Raw genomic sequence first — 24,230 nt, 5'->3', positions numbered from 1 at the left:
ATTCCCTGAGGATTTGGTGAAAAATGCAGATTCTGATTCAGCAGGTTTGGGGCAGGCTGAGACGTTGCATTTCTCACAAGCTCTCAGGTGATGCCTGTGCTGTTCGTCCAAAGGACCACACTTGATATAGGGTGGGAAATTGTACTTTACCAGTAGCAAGAGATCAGCATGCCTTGGGCAGTAGTCTGTATATTTTCCCAAGAGATTGGCTGTCTTTGTCCAGTGGGGCTGCTAAAACAAAATGTCACAGACTGGGTGGCTTATAAACAACAGAAATGTATTTCTCACAGCTCTGGAAGCTAGAAGCCTAAGATCAAGGTGCTAACATGGTCAGGTGAGGGCCTTATTCCAGGTGGCAGACTTCCCATTGGGATTGTATCTTCACGTGGTGGAAGGGGCGAGGGAGCTCTCTGGGACCTCTTTTATGAAGCCCATTCATGAGGGCTCCAATCTCATGACCTAATGACCTCCCAAAGGCCCTACCTCCTAACACCGTCACCTTCGGGCGTTAGGATTTCAAAACATGAATTTTGGAGGGACTCAAACATTCACAGCAAATGGCAAAGTTTTAGTGAATTGGGTTGGCAGCGGTTGCTGGATAACTTCCACTGTGACGAACACCAGTTTACAAAGCACTTTCACATGTATCATCTTAATAAATCTTCGCAATATCATGGATCATTGTTTAAATCTCTTATTTACTAAGGTTAGAAAGCTCAGAAGGATCAAGCAATTCGCCCAAAGGCATGCAGCTAGTTCTAGGCAGAGCTGGGACTTAAACCCAACCAAGCCGACTGCAGAGTCTGCCACCCACTCCATCACTGTGTGGAGCTCACCTTGAAAACATCTCTAGATCCTGAACCCAGCCAGCCCAGAGTGGTAGCTAAGCTTAGCCAAGCCTGTGGGTCTTATCTTTACCACTGAGTGTTGGAATCGGTCATTCAGATAGTTAGCAATCAGGCCTTTGTGGGTTCTTGTACATACATCAGGTAACTTATATTTCTTCAGTTTCTGTTCATTTCTTTTAAGACCTCCCTTCTGGATCTCTGACTTCCACTGTGGACTGGTGGCCCTCTTGGCCACAGTTGTGCTTCTGAAATTTTCCTTTACTATTATTTTTGAGACTCCCTTTACCTTACATTTGTGTTGGATCACCTGTTTCCTAGTTACCAGGTCTTTCTTATAGCTTACCTCCTCATTTTGGTGGGGCACATCCTCCAGTAACTTTCTGAGAAAAACAGCATAGAAGGTAAATGTTTTGAGACCCTCCATATCTTAAAATGACCTTATTCTACCTTCACACTTGATTGAGAGTCTGAGAATTGAGTTCTCTGTTGGAAACCACTTTCCTCAGAATTTTGAAGGCATTGCTCTGTTGGCTTCTAGCTTATAGGGTTGCTGTAGAGCATTCTGGTGCCATTCTGATTATAGAGTCTTTGTGACCATTTTCTCCCTGTCTCTGGAAACTCTGGAAACAATTTTCTCTAGTTCCTACAAGTTCTGGTACGTCAAGATATTGTGTCTTGGTGTGGGTCTTTTTAATCCATTGTGGTGGATGCCAGTAAGCTCTTTCAATCTAGAAACTCATGTGCTTCAGTTCTGAGAAAGATTCTTGTATCATTTATTTGATCATTTTCTCTGATCTCGCTAGGTCTCTTAATTTTTGATGTTGGATTTAGGGAATTTTATAGTATGGAGAAATGTTTGCTTTTCATGTAGGCACATCTATTAACTATTTTTCCTACATATTTTGCTATTGATTTCATCTTTAAAATATCCTTCCCAACCCCCAAATTATATAACCAATTCCATTTTTAATGTTGGCAATAGCAATTTCAGAATAAATTTCATGCTGTTTTTATTCATTCAAGCTCCACTTCAGGCAGCACAAGTGAGAATTTGTTGGATAAATAAAGGAGTGAAGTGATTTGTTGATTAAAAAAGAGAAAAAGAAAAATGACCCATGTAATTTATTTTATCCAGGATCTTATTACCAGCGAAGATTCTGATTTTTAGATGTTGAAACAAGTATTTTCTTTACAAAAGTTAATAAAAATACGTGAAAAAAATTGTTACAGGATAAATAATGAACAGAAAGAGCTCCCAAACACTCAATAAATACAGTAGAAAAGCATAAAAAGTTTTCAAATTATTTCCAGACACAAGAATATGGAACACTCATTGCTGAAACAAGAGCATGAAGAAGAAGAAAAAAACACAATTAAAAAATAAAAGGGTCGGGGGGAGGGTGGACTTCCCTGGTGGCACAGTGGTTAAGAATCCTCCTGCCAATGCAGGGGACATGGGTTCGAGCCCTGGTCCACGAAGATCCCACATGCCGCAGAGAAACTAAGCCTGTGCGCCACAACTACGGAGCCTGCACTCTAGAGGCCGTGAGCCACAACTACTGAAGTCCGCACGCCTAGAGCCCGTGCTCCGCAACAAGAGAAGGCACCAAACTGAGAAGCCCGCTCACTGCAATGAAGAGTAGCCCCTGCTCACAACTAGAGAAAGCCTGCATGCAGCGACGAAGACCCAACACGGCCAAAAAATAAAATAAAATAAATTTAAAAAATATTAAACAAACCACCAAGGCAATCATCAGGCTACTGAGTATGGGGCATTAAGAGATCTAAGGATGGTTAGGGTTGTGCCAGGGTCAGGCTGGGGACACAGCCTCCCACACAACAGTCTTCCCCTGAGATCTACTAGTCTTCAGCCCCTTAGGACCCTGGCCCTCCGGGAGTTCATGGACTAGATGTGAAGACAAGATTTGACTGCAGGGAATAATGTGATGGGCATTCTTAAGGGTCCCTTTGGAAATCAGCATGGCTCTTGGCACTTGTCACTTGGGAGGTTTTCCTAAATGAAAGCCATGGTGAATCCCTAGTGAAGGGTAAGTGGCCCATTTCCCACACATCTAGCTGTCCGACAGACTTAGAAACAACTCCCAAAGAAGGAGCCGGGGAGGAACAGATCCTTTGATGCATAGAAGCTGAAACTGGCAATCTGGGAGGCAGAGGCGTGTAGTGCTCAGGAACTTGGGTGCTGGGACCTTCAGCAAACTACCTAACCTCTCCGTTCTTCAGTTTCTCCATCTGTAAAATGAAGATAATAATAGTGTCCACTTCATGTTGGGAGGAGGATTACGTGAGACACTGCGTGTAAAGCATAGTGCCAACACATGGGGTACAGCGCTCATTCAATATCACAATTAGCCTCTGTCTAATCATCATTCTCACTGCCCAGATGGCTGCTGGTGAGACAGTGGAAGCCAATCTTGGACCTTTATCCCCTGAGCTGACTGACAGCTCTGAAATCTCCATGTGGATGATGTCCATGAGTCCTGTGGTGTTGTCCCTCATGGCGGTGTAGGGGCAGGCACCCCTCCTAAGGCTGGGTAGTTGGCAGGCAAAGGCCGCAGTGTTTCAAAGTATGGGAATAGATTGAGAACACCCATGTCTCCAGGGCTTCCAGAACAATGGCTAATCAGGCCCATGGTGGCAGCTCATCATCCCCTTCCAAGTCAATCATTTTATGCATTTCCAAGACCAGCTCTTAGGCCAGTTCCTGTCCCACAGAGGGGGCTTTTTTGGGGGCATCCCTGTTTAGCAATCTGTACCCTAAATTAGCATTTAAAATTATTTTCGCAGTTCTTGCAAAAATAATGCCCTTAATCTGCACATGCCCTTGACAGCAATCCCAGTTGCAGGACTTTATCCTACAGATGTACTCACCCATATGCACAGAGGAGAGTCACAGCAAGAGATCAGAAACAATCTAAATACCCACCAGTAGGAGATGGGTAGAATGGTGTATACACATAATGGAATGTCAACCATCCACCATTTATATGAATAATTGAAAATATCTACTGAACGTGTATTATATGCCAGCGATTGTTCTAAGTGCCTAGGATACATTAGTGAGCAAAACAAAGATTTCCTGCCCCCATGGAGCTTACGTTCTGGTTGATGTGCCACATGCTATTAAAAGACCGCGGCAGGTCCATAAGTAAGGATGCTGGCCCAGCTTCCATCTCTGAGCTATACTGTTAAATGGAAAAAGCCAGGTACAGAGTGTATCTGTGCCACCATGCGTGTACAATGTAACTTTGTGTTTGCATAGAATTTTTCTAGAAGGATTCAGGAGAAACAGAAACGGTGATGGCCCCTGGGAAGGAGCACGGAGGGACTAGGGGTCAGCTTTGGGAGGGAAGAGTTACTTTTCACTGGTTATAAAGTTTGAATGTTTATCCTGTGCTTGCCTTACCAAAAAATGCAAAATAAAATACTAAAACAAAAGGGCTTTTACTCTGCCAAGTGCCTGCCTTCAGACTATTTAATGGTCTAGACCAGAGTTTCTCAACCTTGGCGCTATTGACATTTGGGGCTGGATAATTCTTTGTTGTTGGGGGGAGCTGACTTGTCCACTGTAGGATGTTTAGCAGCATCCCTGGCCTCTACCCACCCGTTGCCAATAGCACCCTTCCCAGAGTTGTGATAACCAAAAAAATGCCTCCAGACATTGCAAAATTCCGTGGAGGCAAAATCACCCCTGGTTGAGAACCACTGCTCTAGAAAACTGTGAAATGGGGGAGTGGGAATCACTGTCTCCATTAGACAGATAAGAAAGTTGAGGCCCAAAGAGGTTTTATAGTATTTTAAAAAATTATATACCTCACTTTTTCATTGTTATCTATTCATTTATGATTTTAAATATACAGTGCTCTACTGTACTTGCATCTTTTTAAGCCATCTATTAATATATAAGTGGATATATAGAAGCAGAATGAATTTAGTTTCTTATTTAGTTTGATCAGTTTCTGGAGTGTTTTAGCTAAGTTAAATCTTACTGGAGATGTTGGGCTACATAGCATAACAATCATTTAAAAAATAAACGAAATACTTCTAACAAGATTTGGCAGGGGGAAACTCTAATCGGATACTTGACATTCTGGTTAATTACATGTTGAAATATCAAATCTCTGGCTTTGTTCAAAATGTACACTTTACCTCCCAAATCTGGAGCTGGCTGGCCTTATTTTTCCGGTTGGATTGTTATTTGTGTCATGAGGGCAGGACTAAACCTCACATTCTTTTGTATCCTGTCGTGTCCAGTATGGCTTAAAATGAAGGCAGCCCAGCAGGGTGTGAACAGAGTAAAAGCCAGGACCTGGGACGCAAATGGAAACAGGTGAGGACTGCTGTCAGCTGATGCGTTTGAAAACACAAACTTTTAGGCTGCCTTTCAGAAAATCCTCTAATCTGTGTTTGGCCCTGGCGGCTCACCAAAGGATCGAGGACAGCAGGTTGTGGTGCTGGCCGGGGAGGACTGTGTGTCCCCTCCCCAGATCCTCTCCATCTCTGGGGCTTACTGTGCTGGGGGCTGGGATCACAAAAGAAAGAAGACATGGCCTGAGAGTCTCACAGTGTGGTGGGGTGGACAGACACATAAACAGACAAGAGCAGTGCAGTGTGATTCGTGCCATGATGGGGGTGGCAAAGGGTGCTCTGGGGACCCTGAGAAGGGAGTGCGGGAAGACTTGCTGGGAGAGGTAACATATAAGCTGAGCCTGAAAGGACAGGTCTCAGATGCACCAAGTGTGTGCCCATCTCTTCCCTTTTACCTTCACATGCCTGGTAAATGTCACCTCTTCAGGAAGGCCCTCCTTGACTGACCCCTTGGAAAGTAGACTCTCTAGCCTCCCAGTTTTATTTTCTTCGTAGCCCCTCTCAGCAGCTGGTCTTGTTTATACCTGTCTACTAGCTTGTGGCCTGTGGCTCTCCTCCAGAGTGAGAGTTCCAGAGACCGTGATCCTCTCATTCACTGCTGTGGCCCCCGTGAATACCCAACACCTGTGGGGTGAAGAGGAGGTTTGCCAGGCAGACGAGGGTAGAGTTGAGGAGTGGGGAGGGGGAGGGCACCTCTAGAATGCATCGGGCAGGTCAAGGTGACAAGGACTGAAAAGGGTCCTATGGCTCTGGCACCAGGGTGGAAGATGGTGGAGGGGGTGAGTCTGAGGTGCAGATGGGAGGAGGAGAAATCTAGATAACGCCCTGGAGAAGTTACACTGAGAAAGGGAGCAGAGATGTGCGGTGGGAACTAGAGGGACCACTTGTTCATGGATGGGTATAATCACGATCTTTAATAGGAGGGAGACCAGAATGTTTTTAGACTAAGAGTCAGGAACCAATGGAGACCAAGGAAAGAGGGGAACCCCTAGAGCAAGGTCCTAGGTGAGGAGGACGAGGAGAGGGGAGGGGAGCACAAAGGCCTGGTGGAAGCCTTTGTCTCTGACCGCTGGAAGGTGCCTGGTCCATTGCATTCAGAGGGAGGGGAAATGCATGGGTGCCAGTTACAGATGCTTGGTGCACAGGATGGGGGTGTGGGGGACAGGATGTGGTGGTCTGAACTGTCCCTGTCACTGGCAGCAAGGCCAACTGCTGTTAGGGGCAGGGGAGAAACGGAAAGTGGTTGAGTAGGGGCTGGGGGTCGAGCAGTGAGTATAGCTAGGGAGGGAAGTAGGTGAAGCCAGGAGGGGCAGGTAGGTGGGGGGAAGAGGCAGGTGACAAGAGGCGAGTAAGGAAAATACGTAGTGTGATTGTGAACGTTCAGGGAGGGTGGGAAAGACATCAGGGTGTGGTGTGAGAGTGGGGCATCTGATCTTCAGATTTCAGAGTGGGCAGGTGGGGATGACGTAGCCCAGGCTGTGGCGGTGAGGGCTGGTGGCTAAAGTGCAGGGAAGGGTCATTAGAGATGAGGAGGTCAAGGAACTCTGTAGCCACATGCTACATGGGTCCCCCAGGAGGGCAGCAGGGCTTGGGGTGAAGGAGCCAGAGGGAGCTTCCAGGAATGAGGGGAAGTGCATGTGAGATTGAACAGGGAGGAGGTATGTGGGCAGCAGAAGGCAGGGGGGTGGCTACACAAAGGCTGGCCAGGGGAAGAAAGCGGGCCACCACTGTCCTGAGGAACAAGAGGTCGACCAGGTTTAGTGAAGCAGGAGGTGGAGGGTGGGAGTGCTCCTTGACAGGGGTGGGGGCTCCTGGGAGCATCGGGGGAGGGAGCAGGAAGCCAGGATCAGGGCTGCGGCCACGGAAGGACAGATGGCCTGTGTTTGCAGCGGAGGATGTGAGGCTGGGGTTGGCTGGCCTCCAAGCTCCCAGGGGGCCCCTGCTGAGAGTCTGTGGGCTCCAGCCCGTGGGCCGAATGCTTTGCTTCCCTCCAGGCAAACACACTTGGAAAGGAGTCTGGACATGAGGAATTGAGAGACCCCGCCCCTCGTGGGAAACAGCTGCCCACTTGGGAAGAGTCTGGGCCTCTCTCTCCACCTGGCTTTCGAGACCCTAGACCCTCGGGAGGCCTCCGTGTCCCTTTTCCTCAGAAGGGCAGGCCTGCCTAGCCCAGGGAGCACACCGGAGGGCGCCTCCTCGAGCACAGTTTAGGGACAAGGCAGAAATTCCAGAAATTCCAGATTCTTTGGGGGGCCTTGGGGGGCTCAGGTCGGGAGGGGCCTGCTCGGCTCCACCGCCAGAGGGCGCCCTCGGCCCGGTGGGCGGCCAAGCGGCCGTCTGGGGGCGCTACCAGCTCCCTGCCCCAGCTCCGCCCTAGAGCGGTGGGCCGCCGGCACCGGCCCCGAGTGGCCCGCGAGGGCGGGGCCAGGGCGGGGCGAGGCCGAGCCGGAGCTGAAGGGCGGGCCGGGGGCGGGGGAAGGAGCCCGAGGGGCGGGGCGGGGGCCGGCGACTTCTCTCCCTCCCTCCCTCCCTTTCTTTCTTTCTCTCTTTCTCACTCTCTGGTCTTTTCTTTGCCTCCGCTGCCGGCCGAGGGGGCGGGCTCTGCAGCCTTTGTTGCCAGCGGACTGAGAGTAGCCGCCCGCCGGGCCGGAGTCCGGGCCCGGGACGCCGGGAGCTGCACGCGGGTCGGGCATGTCCTGAGCCGGACCCGGGACCGGGCAGCGAGCGGACGAGACGAAGAGTGTGCGCGCGGGATCGCCCGGCGGCCGCCCGGCACCGGCCATGCCCGGCGGCCCGAATCCCCGCAGCCCCGCGCTGCTGCTGCGCCCACTCCTCCTGTTCCTCTGCGCTCTGGCGCGCGTCGCCCACGGATCTGTACCAGGTGGGTGGTCGCCCTGCCCCGGCCGGCCGGCTGGCCCTGCCACCCCTCCCCGCTTCCCCAGCCTCGGTTTAGCCCCTTCTCACCTCTGCAAGACCCTGTGCCCGCCAGGTTCTGCCTGGAGCTGTCGCGCCCCCTGGTGTTAGTGACAGGGGTGGGGTTGGGGCCGCGAAACCGCGCCTCCAGGGAGCCTTCCCTGGCCCCCGACTCCGTTACCCACCTTGCCTGTAGCCGGAAAGAGCCTCTTAGACGCTCTTCGGGCTCCAGTTTCCCCACCTCGGGTACCGCAGAGCGCGTCTGACTCTCCCGGGGATCTCTCGTCGGAGGAACTGGACGGAGCGTGGCTTACACGCGATGGATTCAGCTTCTCGCCCTCCTCAGTGCGCCTCGTCTGGAAAGCAGACTGGCCAGGGTGCTGCGGACGAGGGCTCGGGGTCGCAGGTCTACGCCGTCCCCCGCCGCGCTCCCGCCCCGGCCCCTACCCACCGCCTCTAGGTGCCTACCGGCCCTCGGCGGCTCCCCGGGCCGGGTCTCCCGCGGTCCTTGCGCTTCCTGCCTCCCCCTCCCCCAAGTGTGAAGGCGCCTGGAGTGGAGCGGGGAGAAGGAGCTTCTTTCCCCAGCCCTGGGCTTGGCTCTCCCCGCCCCGGCCGGCTGGCCTCCGACGAGCTCTGGCCAGTGTCCAGAATCTTGCTCCGCCGCCGTCCGCCGCCGACCGCCGCCGACCGCCGGGCCGCGGAGCTCCTGGAGCGTCCGGAGTAGACGGCCTGGGAATTTAGGAACAGAGGGTGTAGAGGACCCCTGGCCTGCCCCTCAGGGAGCTCCTGGTCTGATGGGGGCGGGTCGAGTAGTGGGGAGAGCCGTTCTGGCGAGGCAGACGGGAAGGCTTTGTAGGAGAGGAGGGGCCTGAGCTTGGAGGGACTGGAAGGATGGATGAACTTTGGATGGGCTGGAAGGGTGCGTGTTGGGGGTGGGGGTGCATCCCGGCCGGGCTTGGTGGAGGGAGGTGGCTAGATTAGGCCTGCGTGCTGGGCCTGGGGGAGACCTGCCTCCCCAGCAGAGGGATTGCGGTTGTGAGGCTAGAAAAGCATATGGGCCGGAACGTAGGGGACATTTAAACCAGATCTTAGAGGTCGGGGGAGCCGTTGAGGGGAGCAGCTGATGAAGGCAGTGTTTTAGGGGGGAGGCTCCCTATCTAGCAGCAATGTGTAGGGGATAGAGCAAACATCTAATGAGAAATACCATGTGCCAGGCTCCCTAGTTCTTACTTCTCATCAGCTCCACAACAACTCTGCAAGGTGTGTGATGGAAAGTCCTTTTATAAATGAGGAAAGAGGTTCAGAGAGGAGAGTGACCTGCTGGTTTGGACTCCTGGGCTACTTGGGTAAAGCCTGTGTTTTCCTTCTGTCCAGAGCTGGGGACCCATGAGGAAGAACCAGGTGATGGAGATGAGGGAGCAGGAAAGTGGTTACCCCAAGGAACTGCCCCTGAGCCTGAACTTGAGTCCAGGCCCCCTGGCAGCTGTGGGAGAAACGTGGGGTGGGGGAGTCCCCTGTGGTCAGGGTCCCCTTTACTTCTACTGCAGACCAGACACATGTATGAGGTTGCCCATTTTGTTAAATGGGGATAATGGTACCTACCTCCAAGGGTTTTTGTGAGAATTAAGTGAGATGCTAAATGTGATTGTTTTGCACAGAGCAGAGAGCCTACCACGTGGTGGCCGTGATTTTTATTAATCTGCCAGGCAGACCCAGTAAGATCAGGGAGTCCTTGGTGTGTCCTGTAACTTGAACCTGCCATTTGGGGTGGAGCGAGGCAGGCACCCCTCCTATCTAATCTGGGTCCCCCTTCAAGGTGAGTGTCTGTCTCTAGTACTCCCATTGATACGTAGCATGGGGCTCTCCCCAGTCTGCTCCCGATCAGGATGCCTGATCCTGAGGCTGCCGAGCTTCGTCATTTTCTTTGGACTTGCCTGGGGGATGTAGACCAGGGCCCCTGCCCACTGAATGCTACCTTCTTTCAGGCCAGAGAACTTATCTTGGGCTCACTTTTAGGAAAATGTGACAAACCAAGGACTTGTTAGGATTGCTGGGACTGGAGCAGGGGCCATCAAAACACTGTATCACACATGTGAGCTCTATGTGTGTGTGCAAGTGAGGCAAGTGAGGACAGACTCAAGGAGGAGGGTGTGTGTGTCACACACACACACACACACACACACACACCCTGGTTATTTTTTCTCTTTGGCATGAACTGTGGGTCGTTTGAAGGGCTGGATTGTAACTCAGGTACTCGATAAGGAGGTGAGAGTAAACACCATGTTGGCATTTCTTTGGGAAAAGCTCCAAAGTGACAGTTCTGTCACCTAGGGGTGATATTCAAAGTATTCAACACCCATTGTGGCAGGAACTCCGTCCAGTCACACCCTGGCAGGACAGTCTCAGCCATAAACCACGAGTAGTCCCTGCTCCCATCCTGCTGTGGATTTAGCTCTGTTGGCTCAGCTCTGATGCACCCACAAACCAGAGACTGGAACCTGCAATTACCCTTTGCTGGCACTGGGTGGTGGTAGGTTCAGCCATCACTGTTGCTACCAGGGGTCAGCTGTCGGAGACGTTGAAAGAGTTGTTTATTTTTTAACTCACTCTGTCCTCATTTAAAAATATTTTAATGGCAAAACGATACAAATTGACTATTGAAAATGAATGCAGAACAAAACAAGAAGATGAAAATTATTGCAGTAAAAGTGGTAACATCCTGTAAGTATTTTTAAATTTTTGATTAAAAAATATTTTATTACACCATTAGGCAAAGAGATAAAACAGGTTTTTCAAGAAATAGCTAAGTATACCTTAGAACTTCTCTTGCTAATTTTCAGTCATAACTTAGTTCACATTTGCTATATGTTATCTCCTGTACTAAGCACTTACGTATTAACTCATTGAATTCTTACACAACCTAAGGTACGATTATGATCATACCCATTTTACAGATGGAAGGACCGAGACTGTGTGGTTGAGTAATTTACCCATGGCCTCACAGCTGTAGGTGGCAGAGCTGCAAATTCAAACCCAGGCACTCTGTCTCTAGAGCACATTAATTCTAATGCCTTTCACCTGCAGCATATTTCTACTTAGCCCCATTACATTTTTGAACTTAAGAGGATGCTTCTTTATAAATCACTTGAATTTCTGTCTTGCGATAATTTCCCAAGGTCTGGAGCAGGGATTGTCAACAGGACCGCATGACCCCGAGGTCATGGATCCCTCCCCAGGGACACTGTTGAGCTCTTGGAGCCATTTCTCCCCAGTGGTTCCGATTCCCCAGCCACATACATACTCCCCTCTCCCACCCACACACGTTTGAGGACACTGCTGTTGCCTAGAAGTATGCCATGTAGCTTTCGTTTTTCTGGTATACTGAGCACTTCATGGCCGGTTAGCCTCAGCACTCCCAGACCTTCAGCTGTCTTCAGCAGCGTTGGCTGTGACGGTTCATGCCCTGGGAACTGCTGTTAATACTCATCTAAAACAAAGCCTTGGAGTGTGGCTGTTGTCTTATTCTCTATTTGCCCTGTGACCCTCCTTAAGTTTTCTGACCTGGATTCTCTGAGCAGTTGAGGAAACTGAGGCTCAGCAAGATTCAGTGACTGTCTAGGCCACACAACTATGAAGTGGCCAAGTGGGCACCTGAACCTGGGTCTTCCTATGTTTAAAGCCCATACTTTTGACAGTGCATTATTTTGTCACTCCATTGTCTCTCATTTCACAAAACACACACCTGGGCCAAGCTTCTTACTGCTTGTTCCCCTCACCCCTGGCTTTTTCCTACTTCTCTGGGGGTCTACCACATGGTGTCCACCACCAAGATGCCCTCCCCATCTTCACGCTTAAATACATACCGTATGTCAAGGGACATTTCACATGTGCCCCTTTAACGAAGATTTTCTTCATCCCCGTCCATCTGTGGGGTATCCCCTCCCCTCTCTTGGACCTTCTCAGCACTGTGTGGGGGGTAAGGATCACGAGTGCCCTGCACCCATTTCTCTATTCTGAGGGATGGACCAGGCAGGTAACATAACAAGGCTGGTGGGAAGACATTTTTCTCGAAACATGGGGCTTCTTGGCCCACCCCTTGTTTTCCCATTTTTGTTAGAGATTCAGTTCTTTACTGAATGAAAGACAAGTGTGAAGCTGAGGGCAAAGCTATATTTAGCTACAGTGTTGAGAACACCATAGGGAGTGGTAGAGACTGAGGCAGATGGGGGAGCACAGGCCCTCTCTAAAGGGCCACTTTTGACAAGTGTGAATTTAGGCCTGACAGGGATGGATGATAAGACTTTAAGCTGAAAATGGAGATTTTTATACAAAATTATGTGATTTTTTTAAACACTAGCAACTGATTAAATACTTTCCAACATTTTTGCCAGCCCAACAAACCACGCCACCCCCCCCAAGTCAATACACTGACAAACAAAAAAACAAGTCTGCCGGCTGTGGTTGTGGAGTTGCCATCCCAAATGCCCTTATTAGGATGTCAGAGCAAGAAGTCTCCTTCAATTATCCAGCCCAGTGGCTTTCAAATGCCATCCCTGAAATGGTTACAACAGAATCCCCAGAAGGTTTAGAAAAATACAGAAAAAAATACAGATTCTGGGGCCTCAGAGCCCTGGACCTATGGAATCGGAATCTCTGGGCTGGGTCCTGCACAGCTGCAGTTTTTCAGAGCTCTCCAGGTACTGCCGATGTTCAGCCAGGTTCACTTCCAGTGAGGAATTTCCTAACTTCCCTGATGATCACAGTCTCCTGAGGCTCTTGGTAAAAACACAGCTTCCAATGGACTTGAGGACACGGGGAGGGGGAAGGGGAAGCTGGGACGAAGTGAGAGAGTGGCATGGACTTATATACACTACCAAATGTAAAATAGATAGCTAGTGGGAAGCAGCTGCATAGCACAGGGAGATCAGCTCAGTGCTTTGTGACCACCTAGAGGGGTGGGAGGGAGACGCAAGAGGGAGGAGATATGGGGATATATGTATACGTATAGCTGATTCACTTTATTATACAGCAGAAACTAACACACCATTGTAAAGCAATTATACTCCAATAAAGATGTTAAAAAATTTGTTTAACAAACCCCACAGCTTCCCAGCCCTGTTTCCTGGAGATGCTGATTCAGTGGGTCTGGGGCAGGGCCTGGGAATTTGTTTTTAACAAATTCTCATCTGAGATGTCTGGAAAATCCTTGCACTGGTGCCTTCCTGAAACTCAGAGACAGGGAAAATCTGTCCAGAGCCACACGGCAAGTCACCCCAGCCCACCCTGCCTTGCTCGGAGCACGCTCTTAGAGGACCGTGCCCTGATGGCTGGCCTGCTGGGGCAGTTGTGGGCCGCGGGGGATGTCCTCAGCAGGGGGGGCACACCACTGGCGTGTGCAGGGCGCTTTACACGTGGTTTGACAGGAGACAGATTGGAGGGCAGTTTGGGTTTCTGCGGCCTGGCCTGGATGGAGCTTCAGGCTGGGCTTGGCTTCCCTTCCAGCCCCAGCAGTGGCCACACAGAGAGCCCTGTGGGACAGCTGCAGGGCACTCAGGCATTCTTGTGGCCTCGAGGGGTTACTGTCACGAGCAGCCAGGATCCCAGGAGCTGAGCATAAAGCCAGTTGATCTGGGCAGGACCTGAAGCTGGGAGACACTTCACATGGGCCAGTTTCCTACCTGTACCTCAGAGCCTGGGAACTGCAGAGAAGGAAAAGGGGGAACAAGAGCACCAGCCCTGGGGTTCCCGCCCACCCCCAGCAGTGCTGCTCTTATGTGTGTGTGTGTGTCCCCATGAGATTTCTTTTGAAGACTAGGTCTGGTGGCCAAAATAGTTTGAAAAACTTGATCTGGTCCAACTCCTTACGTTGGCGAAGGGGAAACTGAGGCCCAGCAAGGGACGGACTGCTGAATGTAGAACGATGTTACTGAGAGATTGAAGCCATTTGGGAGACTTTATTACTCTCGCTGTGTGGCTTTAAGCCAGTCTCTGCACTTCTCTGAATGTCTCTTTGCATTCTCCAGAAGCAATCTGGGGACTCTACCGCAGGTGTCCTAACCTGGATCTGCAGCCATAGAGACCTGGGTAGAATTCAGAGGCTCCATGACCTTGGATGGGAATATATTACATCTTTAATTTTTGTAACCTTGAAGTGAAATGTAGCATTTCCTTCAATTATAAATATTAGCAACAAATCACAATAGCGTTGGCAGTATCTGTGATTTTGCTACCAATAGGAAAAGCAAAATATTTTATCACAATACAGTTGCAGGTATCTTGAAATAAGGTTGACATTTATCACTACTTCTAAATCACCATAGTTGTTAAATTTGCCATTAGATCTTGTTTAGTGCATTAGTAAAGGAGCACATAATTTCACATCTACTTTTTAAATTATTTTGACAACTGTATTTCAATATAATCGATTTCCTTGGTATTTCCTTGGTATATTATTCTTATACATTTAAAAACATTTTTCTGAGAAGGAGTCCATGGCAAAAAAAGGTTAAGAATGAAGCCTTACTGGGAAATCCAAGCAGACTGACTATGAGAGGATTCTGCAAATGGCAAGGGCCTGAGCAGAAGTCTGCAGAAGTTTTGCAGCCCTGGAACATTTTCATTCAAACTCTTAAATGTGAAAGAAAGAAACTAGAGTTGCTCCGCTGAAGTGGTAGTGATGAGGGGCTAGGGGGCCCTACCTGGGTGGTCCTTCTCTGACTCCCCATCTCAGGAGACCTGGAGATGTGTGCAGAACCCTCAGGCACTTAAAAAAACATCCATTAGGCTAATAGTCATACTAATCATACTTGCCATCATGTTCAGTCAGTGGGCCAGGCTATATGTGGAGCAGTTCAGTTCATTTAATCCTCAGCTCCCAAAGTGTAAGTAATTATCCCCATTCTACAGATTGTACACAAACATTTACTGAGAAACTACTAGTTTCCAGATACTGTGGCACTTAAACTCTTCAGCAAAGACTATGAAGATTCTTGCCCTCCTAGAGTTCGCACTGGGAGGAGATGGAGAAAGAAAAATAGGAAAAAGAATGAAATTGTTAAGTGATACAGTATGTCAGAAGTGCTATGGGGAAAAATAAAGCAGGGAAGGGGGAATAGGGAGAGCCAGGGAGTTGCAGTTTTAAAATAAAGCGAGGAGAGCTTTGAAGAAGGACTTGAAAAGAAGTGAGGGGTTTAGTCAGATGGAACACTGAGGTTCGCGTGTTCCCGGTGGAGGGAATAGCAAAGCGAAATCCTGAGGCAGGAGCATGTCTGACTGAGGAACAGCAAGGAGGCCAGTGGCCGAGGGGAGGGAACTCGGGAAGTGTAGCAGAGATGAAATTGGAGCGGTAACCTTGCCTAAAGCCTCACAGACCATCGCCATAACTCTATCTCCTGCTGTGTGTGAGCTGGAGGCCACTGCAGGGTTTGCAGCAGAGGAGGGCCATGATCTGACTGATTTGGAACGAATCCCTGTGACTGCTACGCTGAAAGAAGACTAGGGGAGAGGGATGCCACACGGGCAATCGCGGAAGCAGGGAAACCTGTTAAGAGGTTATCCCGATAACCTAGATGGAGCCATCGAGGCACGGAGAGGTGAAATAGCACAGGTGGTGGGTGTTTGAGTCCTGGCGCTCAGACTTCAGCCGCCCTTTCGGCCGCTCCCCACTCCGGTCCGGCTCTTCTCTCTGCAGAGCACACCGCCGAGGGCCGGGCAGCGTTGGACATCGTGCACCCGGTGCGCGTGGATGCGGGGGGCTCCTTCCTGTCCTACGAGCTGTGGCCGCGCGCGCTGCGTAAGAGGGACGTGTCCGCGCGCCCCGCCGCGCCCGCCTTCTACGAGCTGCAGTACCGCGGCCGGGAGCTGCGCTTCAACCTGACAGCCAATTCGCACCTGCTGGCGCCCGGCTTCGTGAGCGAGACTCGGCGGCGCGGCGGCCTGGGCCGCGCGCACATCCGGGCCCACGCCCCCGCCTGCCACCTGCTCGGCGAGGTGCAGGACCCTGAGCTCGAGGGCGGCCTGGCAGCCATCAGCGCCTGCGAGGGCCTGGTGAGTGTGCGCAGGGTGCGCTGGCGGGACGCAGGGCTGCCCCCGGCCTGGCCACGGACCTGCTGCTAACTTCGGCCTGTTGGCTTTTCCTCTCCCAGCCTCAGTATTCACACCTGTAAAATGGGGTGGACAACGCAGCCCTCTTTGTTCTCTAGCAGTTCTCAAACTTTAATGCGAACCAGAGTCACCCAGGCCTTGTTAAAAACCCAGTGTACCTTGCGGGGGGGGGGGGGGGGCGGGTAGCAAAATCTGAATTTCTGGCAATTTCTCAGATAGTGTTGAAGCTGCAGGTCCAGACACCCCACTTTGAGAACCACTGTTTGTGGTGTGTGTAGACTAACTTAGAAAGCAGCTGAATCCCTCTTCTTTGGGGGATCAGTTATGACTTTGTTTCCCTCCACGCCCCCCACCCTTTAGGCTGCTATTCTCCAGGACAGGCTTCCTCACCTTTACCTTGCCTCAGGGGGTGATGAGAGCAGGCCTCAACCTCCAGGTTTTTCTGGGTTGAGGTAATGCTGGCTGCTGCCTGCAGCCCTAATTGCCTCCCTCTGCTTGAGTGCCCAGTTAGAGCAGCTCCACTCCACGCAGGATAGGGCCCCTTTCTGCTCCCAGCTCCCAAGCGTGGGGTGTGGGAGGAGTTGAAGGGTTGCACATTCTCAGCCATCCACTGTTGGTGGGGGGGAGCCTCAGCTCAGATTGCTCAGGAAAAGCCATGAGCTGTGGCAGGGCAGGGCCTAATACAGCCCACCTCACAGGCTCTAGGGTATCTGGGCCTTTGAGAGCCCATATGCCTGGGAAAGTCTCTCATTTACCCAGTCTGTGTCCCTCCCTTTCCATATAGTTGATTAATCTTGTTGAGCCTGAGCGACAGGTGCATCATTCCCATTTTACAAATGAGGAAGCAGGCTCAGAGAACTTGCCCAAGGTCACCCAGGTATCCAGTGGTGGAGTCTGCATTCAACCCAGGCCTCCAGCCCCTAGAGCTGATGATGCACTGTCTAGCGCTCCAGGTTCTCTGGCCCTGAGTGACGCAGCTGGCCGACTTGGAGCCAGTGAGGGAGGTCCAAGGGAGGTAAAACCTTCTTCCGTGTTGGAGTCCTGAGCTCCCCCAGGAGGTGGTGGGCTGCTCGAAGATACTTACCAAGGCCCCTCCTTCCTCTGGCCTCTCTGAATACCAGCGGACATGACCAAGACATCCCTGCCAGCTTTCCTTCCCTGGCAGACCCTGGGACCAGGGACAAGGATGTCCTCGTGGCAGTGGGCATCTCTGTGGACATCTCGTTAGATTCGGAAGCAGACCCATTTCTTTCTTTCTTTCTTTCTGTGATCAAATTTCTTTCTTTTTATTGAGATATCATTGAAATATTAGTTTCAGACAACAGTTTGACACCTATGTGTTGTGAAATGATCACAGTAAGTCTAGTTACAAATTTATGTACATATAGTTTTTTTTCTTGTGATGAGAACTTTTAAGATCTTTCTTTGAAACTTCCAAATACACAATACAGTATTAACTGTAGTCACCATGCTGTACATTACATCCCCAGGACTTTTTTTCTTCTTGATGTTAGGCTTTTAATTGTAATTCCTGCTTTTCTTTGGGGACGCAGGAGATGCAGACCCACTTCTTGCTTCTTATGGGCTAAGGGGTAGGGTGGGAGCAGCTTGCTAGGCTGGTGGCTCCTGAGCTTAGCCTAGAAGCCTTTGGCTGGGTGGAGCTGTAAGGAAGGACATTCCAGGCAGAGGGTACAAAGTGAACAGAGGCCCAGAGGGAGGAAAGCACAGTGTGTCGGGGTCAGTTGGGGTGGTGGGCTCTGCTGGGCAGGACAGGCCTCTGGGATGGGTGGGAAGAGCAGCTGAGTGCCAGCCCTCCCCAAGTGACCCTGGTGCTTCTTTCCCAGAAAGGTGTGTTCCGGCTCTCCAACGAGGACTACTTCATTGAGCCCCTGGATGGTGTCCCAGCCCGCCCTGGCCGCGCCCAGCCACACGTGGTATACAAGCGCCAAGCCCCTGAGAGGTGGGCAGAGCCGGAGGACCCCAGGGCTCCAGGCACCTGTGGGGTGAAAGGTATGCTTCTCTGCTACCAGCTCTGGGGTAGGGGATGGGTCTGGGGGCATGGAGGGGCCTTCTAGAAACCTCTGTCAACACCTCCATGCCCAGCTCCTTTTAGACCAAAGGGACACAGAACGACAGACACATCATCATAGCCTGTGCCCTCCAAACGTGCCACGGGCCTGAGGCCTCTGCCTCTCAGGCCTGCCCCCGCTCTTGCCCTGGACTGGCATCTCTCACTGTCAGCTCCTCCGTCTCCCCACCTCAGGGCTCCATCTCTGTCTCTCCCTGCCCCTCCCCACTCACTGCCTGGGGCACCTCCAGCTGTGCCAACTATTCTTCGAGTGTCCAGGTGAGGCCGGGCCATACCCAACCCCAGCAGGACAGCTAGCCAGGAACCTCCCTCCCCTCCCCACTCTGGTCGCACCCCAGGATAACTGACTTGCATTTTGGAGACCTAGAGTGTGGCACCCAGCACCTCTTCTGCAGAGTGGCCACAGTCAGTGCTGGCCAGTCTCTGTAAGGAGCTGCCTGCTAAGGGCTGCTGGGGTTTGGGGACTGCTCCAACTTCACAAGCTGCCCACAGCTCAGGGACTCTCTTTGCTGGAACAGATAACCAAAGAGGCATGCTTCTCACCCTCAGTTTCCCCAGCTTCATAGATGTGCTTCCTCTTCTGATCTGGGGGCAGCCTGGTCAGTGGGGCAGGTCCCCAGTGGGGTCAGCTGGTTGGGGTCTTGGTCAGCCTCCCCAGGCTGGGGGTTAGGCCGGGGATCTGCATATGCTGGGATGTACTTACCCCCCAGCGAGGGAGGGATCAGTGTGGGGAGATAGGGGCTTAGGAGCTCGCCTCACGGACACAGTGCTTTACTGTGTTCATATCCACCATTTCATTAGCCCCCCGAAGTCACTCTGTGAGGCTGATCAACTCATCTATTTATAGTCAGGCATCCCCCAGGATCAGAGAAGGGAAGTGACCAGGTCAGGGTCACACAGCCCAGGTCTGGGGCAAAGCCATGACGGGAGTCCAGGCCTTTTGCCTCTGATCCCAGCACTGTTCCCACTGACCCAGAGAGAGCTCACTGGGGAAAGGCCCTTGAGACGTGTGCCCTGGGCCAGTCTACTGGCAGCTGACCCACAGCCCGTCTGGGGCCCACAGAGTCCCCGGAGCTGGAGCCCCGGCGGGAGCGTTGGGAGCAGCGGCAGCAGTGGCGGCGGCAGCGGCCGAGGCGTCTACACCAGCGTTCGGTCAGCAAAGAGAAGTGGGTGGAGACCCTGGTGGTAGCTGATGCTAAAATGGTGGAGTACCACGGGCAGCCAAACGTCGAGAGCTACGTGCTGACCATCATGAACATGGTGAGGCTGCTGCGGGCGGTGCGTGGGGGGTGGCGAGGGCTGCCAGGGGATGGTGGTGTTGAGGTACAGAGGGTGGGTGTACCCCAGGCCCCAAGCAGGAGGTATAAGCTTCCAGCTCCTAAGTCCAGGAGGGGATGGGAGGCCCCGCAGGGAGTCACTAGGAGAGAGCCTGGGCAGAGGTGGGGCCTTTGGGGCTGCTGTGAGGACACCACTGAGTGTCATTCCACCCCATTGGCTCAGCAGCCTCCACCCCCTGCCAGGACCAGAGCTGGGGGAGGGGAGGCTAAGGGAGCTCGTAGACTGGCTGACCCATCCACACCACTCTGAGCAAACCTCCCTCCTCTGTGCCGGGACCTGTGCTGGTCGCTGGGGACACGGAAATGACCAGTCAGACCAGCCCCTGCCTGAGACATCAGCACGCAGCAGAGTTAGAAGGATCTGTACAGTTGTGTGTTCTACTAGCCGGTGACCTTGGGCAAAAGCCACATTACCTGTCTTAGCCTCAGCTTGCCCACCTGTGAACTGGGGATGACAATAGTACCTTACAGCGTTGTCATACTGCTCTTGACGCCACGGGACAGTTGAGATAACTAGGCCCCGGGAGGGTGAGTGACGTGCCCAGGTCACAAGCGAGGCAAGACAGAGCTGAACAGGAGCCTAGGTCTCCCAGGTCCCACCTGGGGCACTATGGCAGGCTGGAGCTGGTGACTCCTGCTCCTGTAGTGCCAACCAGTCCCTCCCTGCTGCTGCCCTGGGTGTGCAGGTGGGAGGCCTCAGGGCCCCCGGGGGAAAAGATCTCTGCCTTTGGCATTCTTAGCAGGCCACCCACTGAACAACACTGTTTTCCTCCTGGACTGGGTGACTGAGAACAGGTGAGGTTCTCAGTACAGTGTGCTCTGCAGCTGATGTGGCCAGTGTCATGTGCTGTGACTTCCACCCGTGCCAGCCTCACACCCCCTGCAACATTAAAGGAAGTGCGCTCTGGATCATCGAAGGTCTGGCCACCCCTTTTATCGCCATGAAGCCTGGGGTCAGAGAAAGAAAGGGGCGCCGTCTGTGGCCACCATGCCCCCACTACTTCAGTCTGCATTGGCAAGCTCAGCTCCGGGCCAGTTCCTGCCTGACTTGGCCAGCCATGTTGGCTCCCTCCTCCTTATGGAATAAAGGCCATAGCCTTCTGCCTGGCACTTGAGGGCTCTAAGACCCAGCCAAGCTTCTATTTAGCCTTGTCTGCCCAGGGAGACAAACCACTAAAGACCAGGGTTCAGGAGGGACTGTTGCTGGACAGCGGGGCCTGGCTTCTGGGCTCGGGGTGGGCAAGGTCAGGTTCCCAGGCCATGAGATCCTCCACTCAGGGGCTCAGCCTGAAGGAGGCCCAGGAGCTTGGCTGGAGCCACCAATGGTTAGCTGGGTTTATTTGCCTCATTTTTTCTGAGTGTTCCATGTGGGCAGGTACTGAGCCCTCCAGGCTCCCCCGTGACATCCCCTGTGTGCCAGGGGTCAAGGATTTGGGCCCCTTCTTGCCTTCCTGTCCAGGCTCACAGGACGCACACATTTACTTTGTGAGCCCCACCCTGGAGGAGGGAGGGTCTGGCTCTCACAGTCACCTGCTCTGGACAGTATCGGGTTTTCCCAAGTTGGCAAGTCCAGCATTGGTCAGGACAGAGTCGGGGCACCTATGAGCCTAACAGTGCTAGATACCTGATAGGGAGACTCCAGGAGATGGCAGGGGCATGGGCGGGCATGCAGCCAGCCTCCGAGGAGGGCTGGACCGTGTGTTAGGGCTGGAACCTTCCGAACACCTGCTGCTTGTCCAGTGCTCCACACTCACTGCCTCATCTAAGCCTCAGCCCCGTTTCACAGTTGAAGGAACAAAGGTTCAGCGAGGCCAAGGGGCTTGCTCAAGGTCGCACAGCTAGTGAGTGGCAGAGCTGGGACCGGAGGTCAGATGTATCTGCTTCCAGAGTCCCACTCTGTCCTCTCTGCCCCTCAGCCTGCCCCAGAGAGGGACAGCTGGGTAGCTGTGGTGGCCAGAGTGTGCTGGAAGGATGGGGAAACAGGGTGGTGTGGCTGGGGAGAACTTACCCTCTTTTCCCTCTGGAGCGGTTCTGTAACGCTGATGTGATGAGTGCCAGCTCTGTACCAAGGATGAGGTGATGGATGCATAAGAGTAGGATCCCATGCCGGGGAAGCTGTACCTCATTGTAGCATTTCTCAAAGAATATTCCAGGGAGTACTTGTTCCAAGGGATGCTACTTGTTCCAAGGGATGCTACAGGTGTTCTGTGAAGAAAGATTGTGCTGTTGAAAAAGTTTGGCAACGCAGGGTTAAAAAAAAGGAACACAGACTTTACTGCAGGACTTCTCAGAGCCTCCAAAGCTAGAGGCATTGAGAATCCCTCAGAGAGGAGGCAGGCAGCGCTTTCCAAACTTAAGAAGTAAGAGCAGAAACTTCGATGCAGTCAGATCTGGGTTCTGATCCCCTATTCTGCCTCTCTTTGAGCCTCGTTACTCCATCTGTAAGGTGGGGATGGTTATGCCTGCCTGAGAAGTAAGAAGGTTAAGTGAGATGAGGCATGTGACGCTCCCAGCATGAGGACTGTGTGTGCTGGGCTCGGTCAGTGTTACTGCTGCTTTTGTGGCTGCTTTAGCGTCTGCCCTTTGGCCCCACAGCCACCTTCAGGACAGCTCACTCCTCTTCACCAGGGCCTCCTGCAGGTTCCAATCTGTCAGTGTCCTCTCTGTGCCAGACCCAGGGCTGAGCCCGGGAGCTCAGGTGGGTCTCTTCCAAGCATAGCAAGAGAGGTCCCCCCCACCCAACTTTGCGCCCTCAATTCTATTCATGTCCTCTGAGGTCACAGGCCCTTTTTGAGTGGCTCATGTCATACTGTCAGCTCATTGGGAGGTTGTGGTCACCTGTAACCCCCAGATCTCACTCTCATGAATACTGCCCACCCTGGCTTGCTCTCCAGGCCTGCACCAGAGCAGGGCTTGTCTTCCCTAGGTATTGTTTATCCAGACAACCACACTGACCTCAGGCCATAAACAGACACTCATTGGTTGATCTGGTCAACAAGTAATGATTCTGCCACCCTCCAGTCCCTCCCAGCATCTGTTTCACCTCCATACTTCTTGGGGGACAGTGAGAGGTGTTATATATGCTGGGGGTGGGGCTTTGTGGTGACAGGAAGCTATCCCAGCGCTAACTCAGGATATGGGCTGGGCTAGTTGTTGGGACAGGTCTTAGCAGACCCTCAGGGGCTCCTCTGGGCTCCACCTGCATTTCGACTAGGAAAGACTTATTCTTTTAATCTGACTCTCTCCGGGGTACTCTTTTCATTTTTCACTGTTTTTTGTTTTTTTTTTTTTAATGAAATAACGCATTGGAAAAACTTAGCAAGTGCTCAAGATTCATTCATTCCACAACTGTTTCTTGAGTCCATCATGTGCCAGGTACTGGACAGATCACTGGGGCTGTAAGAGGGAGTCCACACAGACATTGCCCTCATGGAGCTTATGGTCTGGAATGGGAGAGAGACGTTAATGAAGCCGTCACCCTGATGAATATGAAGGTGTGATGGAGGGGGTACTAGGAAGGACAAGTTCATGGTGGTTTGGGAGTGTCGGATAGAATAAAGCTCCCCAAAAGACATGATGGAGGGGTGAGAGCTCAGAGAGGGTGAGAGATAACTTGGGAAGGTGTTCCAGGCTGAGGGCACAGCATCTGCAAAGGCCCTGTGGTAGGAAGGATCATGGGATTCTGAGAGAAAGCCAGCGTGGTCGGAGCCAGGAGTGAGGGGGTTTGAGGAGGGGAGTGAGGCCATAGAGGTGGGCAGGGGCCAGACCACACAGGCCTGTATGCCGCACAGGCCTGTATGCCTTATGTGTGGGTAGTGAAGACCCACTCATTGCTTTAAGCAAGGGCATAGGGTGATTGGGTTTGCATTTCAGAGACAGATGACTGGGGTGCAAGGCTGCAGGTGGGCTAGAGGACAGAATTCAGGAGGCAGAACTGGCTGATGTGGTGGAAGAAGGCAGTGCAGAGGGGCTCCCAGCTCCAGCACGTGCATGGAGGGCACAGAGACACGTTAAATCACTGTCTTCACCGTTCCTGACCTTGGGCTCTGACAGTATAATTCATCCCCGTTATCAGGGGCTTTTTGCCCTCTTAACAGTGTGTGTTTTGTCCATTCCTATTTGAATATTATTTTTCTTGATGGAATTGCTAGAAGCCAACTCACAACTGGTGTGTCCTGACATCTCTGCCTGCTGGGACCTTGACAACTGTCCCCAGTTGTGGGCTGGCCCCTTTCTTGTTCTGAGGGAGCTTTAAAAGAGCAGATAGCTTTGACCCCCATTTCCCAGCACCTTGGCACACTGTCCGTCTTCGGGGATGGCCTTCTGTCTTGGGGCTGAGTGTGGAGCCGCGCTTGTAGCTATGGGGGCCTCTGAGAGGCACACACACCTGCCCTCGTGGCCCCATGGCTCTCAGCCCCAGGGAAGATGGGCCTCTGCCTGCCTCCACCCCTCCCCCAGGCCGTGCCCAGGTCACGCCTCAAGGGAGGGCTCACTCCTGGGATGCTGGTCCTGGCGTCCTCAGGGCAGGAGGGGGCTGCAGGGCTGTCCCAGCCA

General features: G+C 52.3%; 1 protein-coding gene across 6 annotated transcripts in view; it reads left to right on the top strand.

The window, feature by feature from the left end:
* The first annotated feature begins 7,865 nt into the window (after positions 1-7,865).
* ADAMTS7 (ADAM metallopeptidase with thrombospondin type 1 motif 7) overlaps positions 7,866-24,230 on the top strand; it is a 57,134-nt gene continuing 40,769 nt past the window's right edge. For all 6 annotated transcript variants that reach the window (XR_012330236.1, XM_073801312.1, XM_073801313.1 and 3 more), the window contains exons 1-4: positions 7,866-8,115; positions 15,838-16,193; positions 18,095-18,260; positions 19,403-19,599. Coding sequence is in view for 5 of the 6 variants with exons in the window: in XM_073801312.1 (XP_073657413.1) it covers positions 8,016-8,115; positions 15,838-16,193; positions 18,095-18,260; positions 19,403-19,599 (819 nt within the window). In the remaining variant the exon portion in view is untranslated. The remainder of the gene's footprint in view (positions 8,116-15,837; positions 16,194-18,094; positions 18,261-19,402; positions 19,600-24,230) is intronic.

This window comes from Tursiops truncatus, chromosome 2 (assembly GCF_011762595.2).
Source record: "Tursiops truncatus isolate mTurTru1 chromosome 2, mTurTru1.mat.Y, whole genome shotgun sequence".
Lineage (NCBI taxonomy): Eukaryota > Metazoa > Chordata > Mammalia > Artiodactyla > Delphinidae > Tursiops > Tursiops truncatus.
Note: the sequence above shows the minus strand (reverse complement) of the source record. Positions and strands in the feature narration are given on the sequence as shown.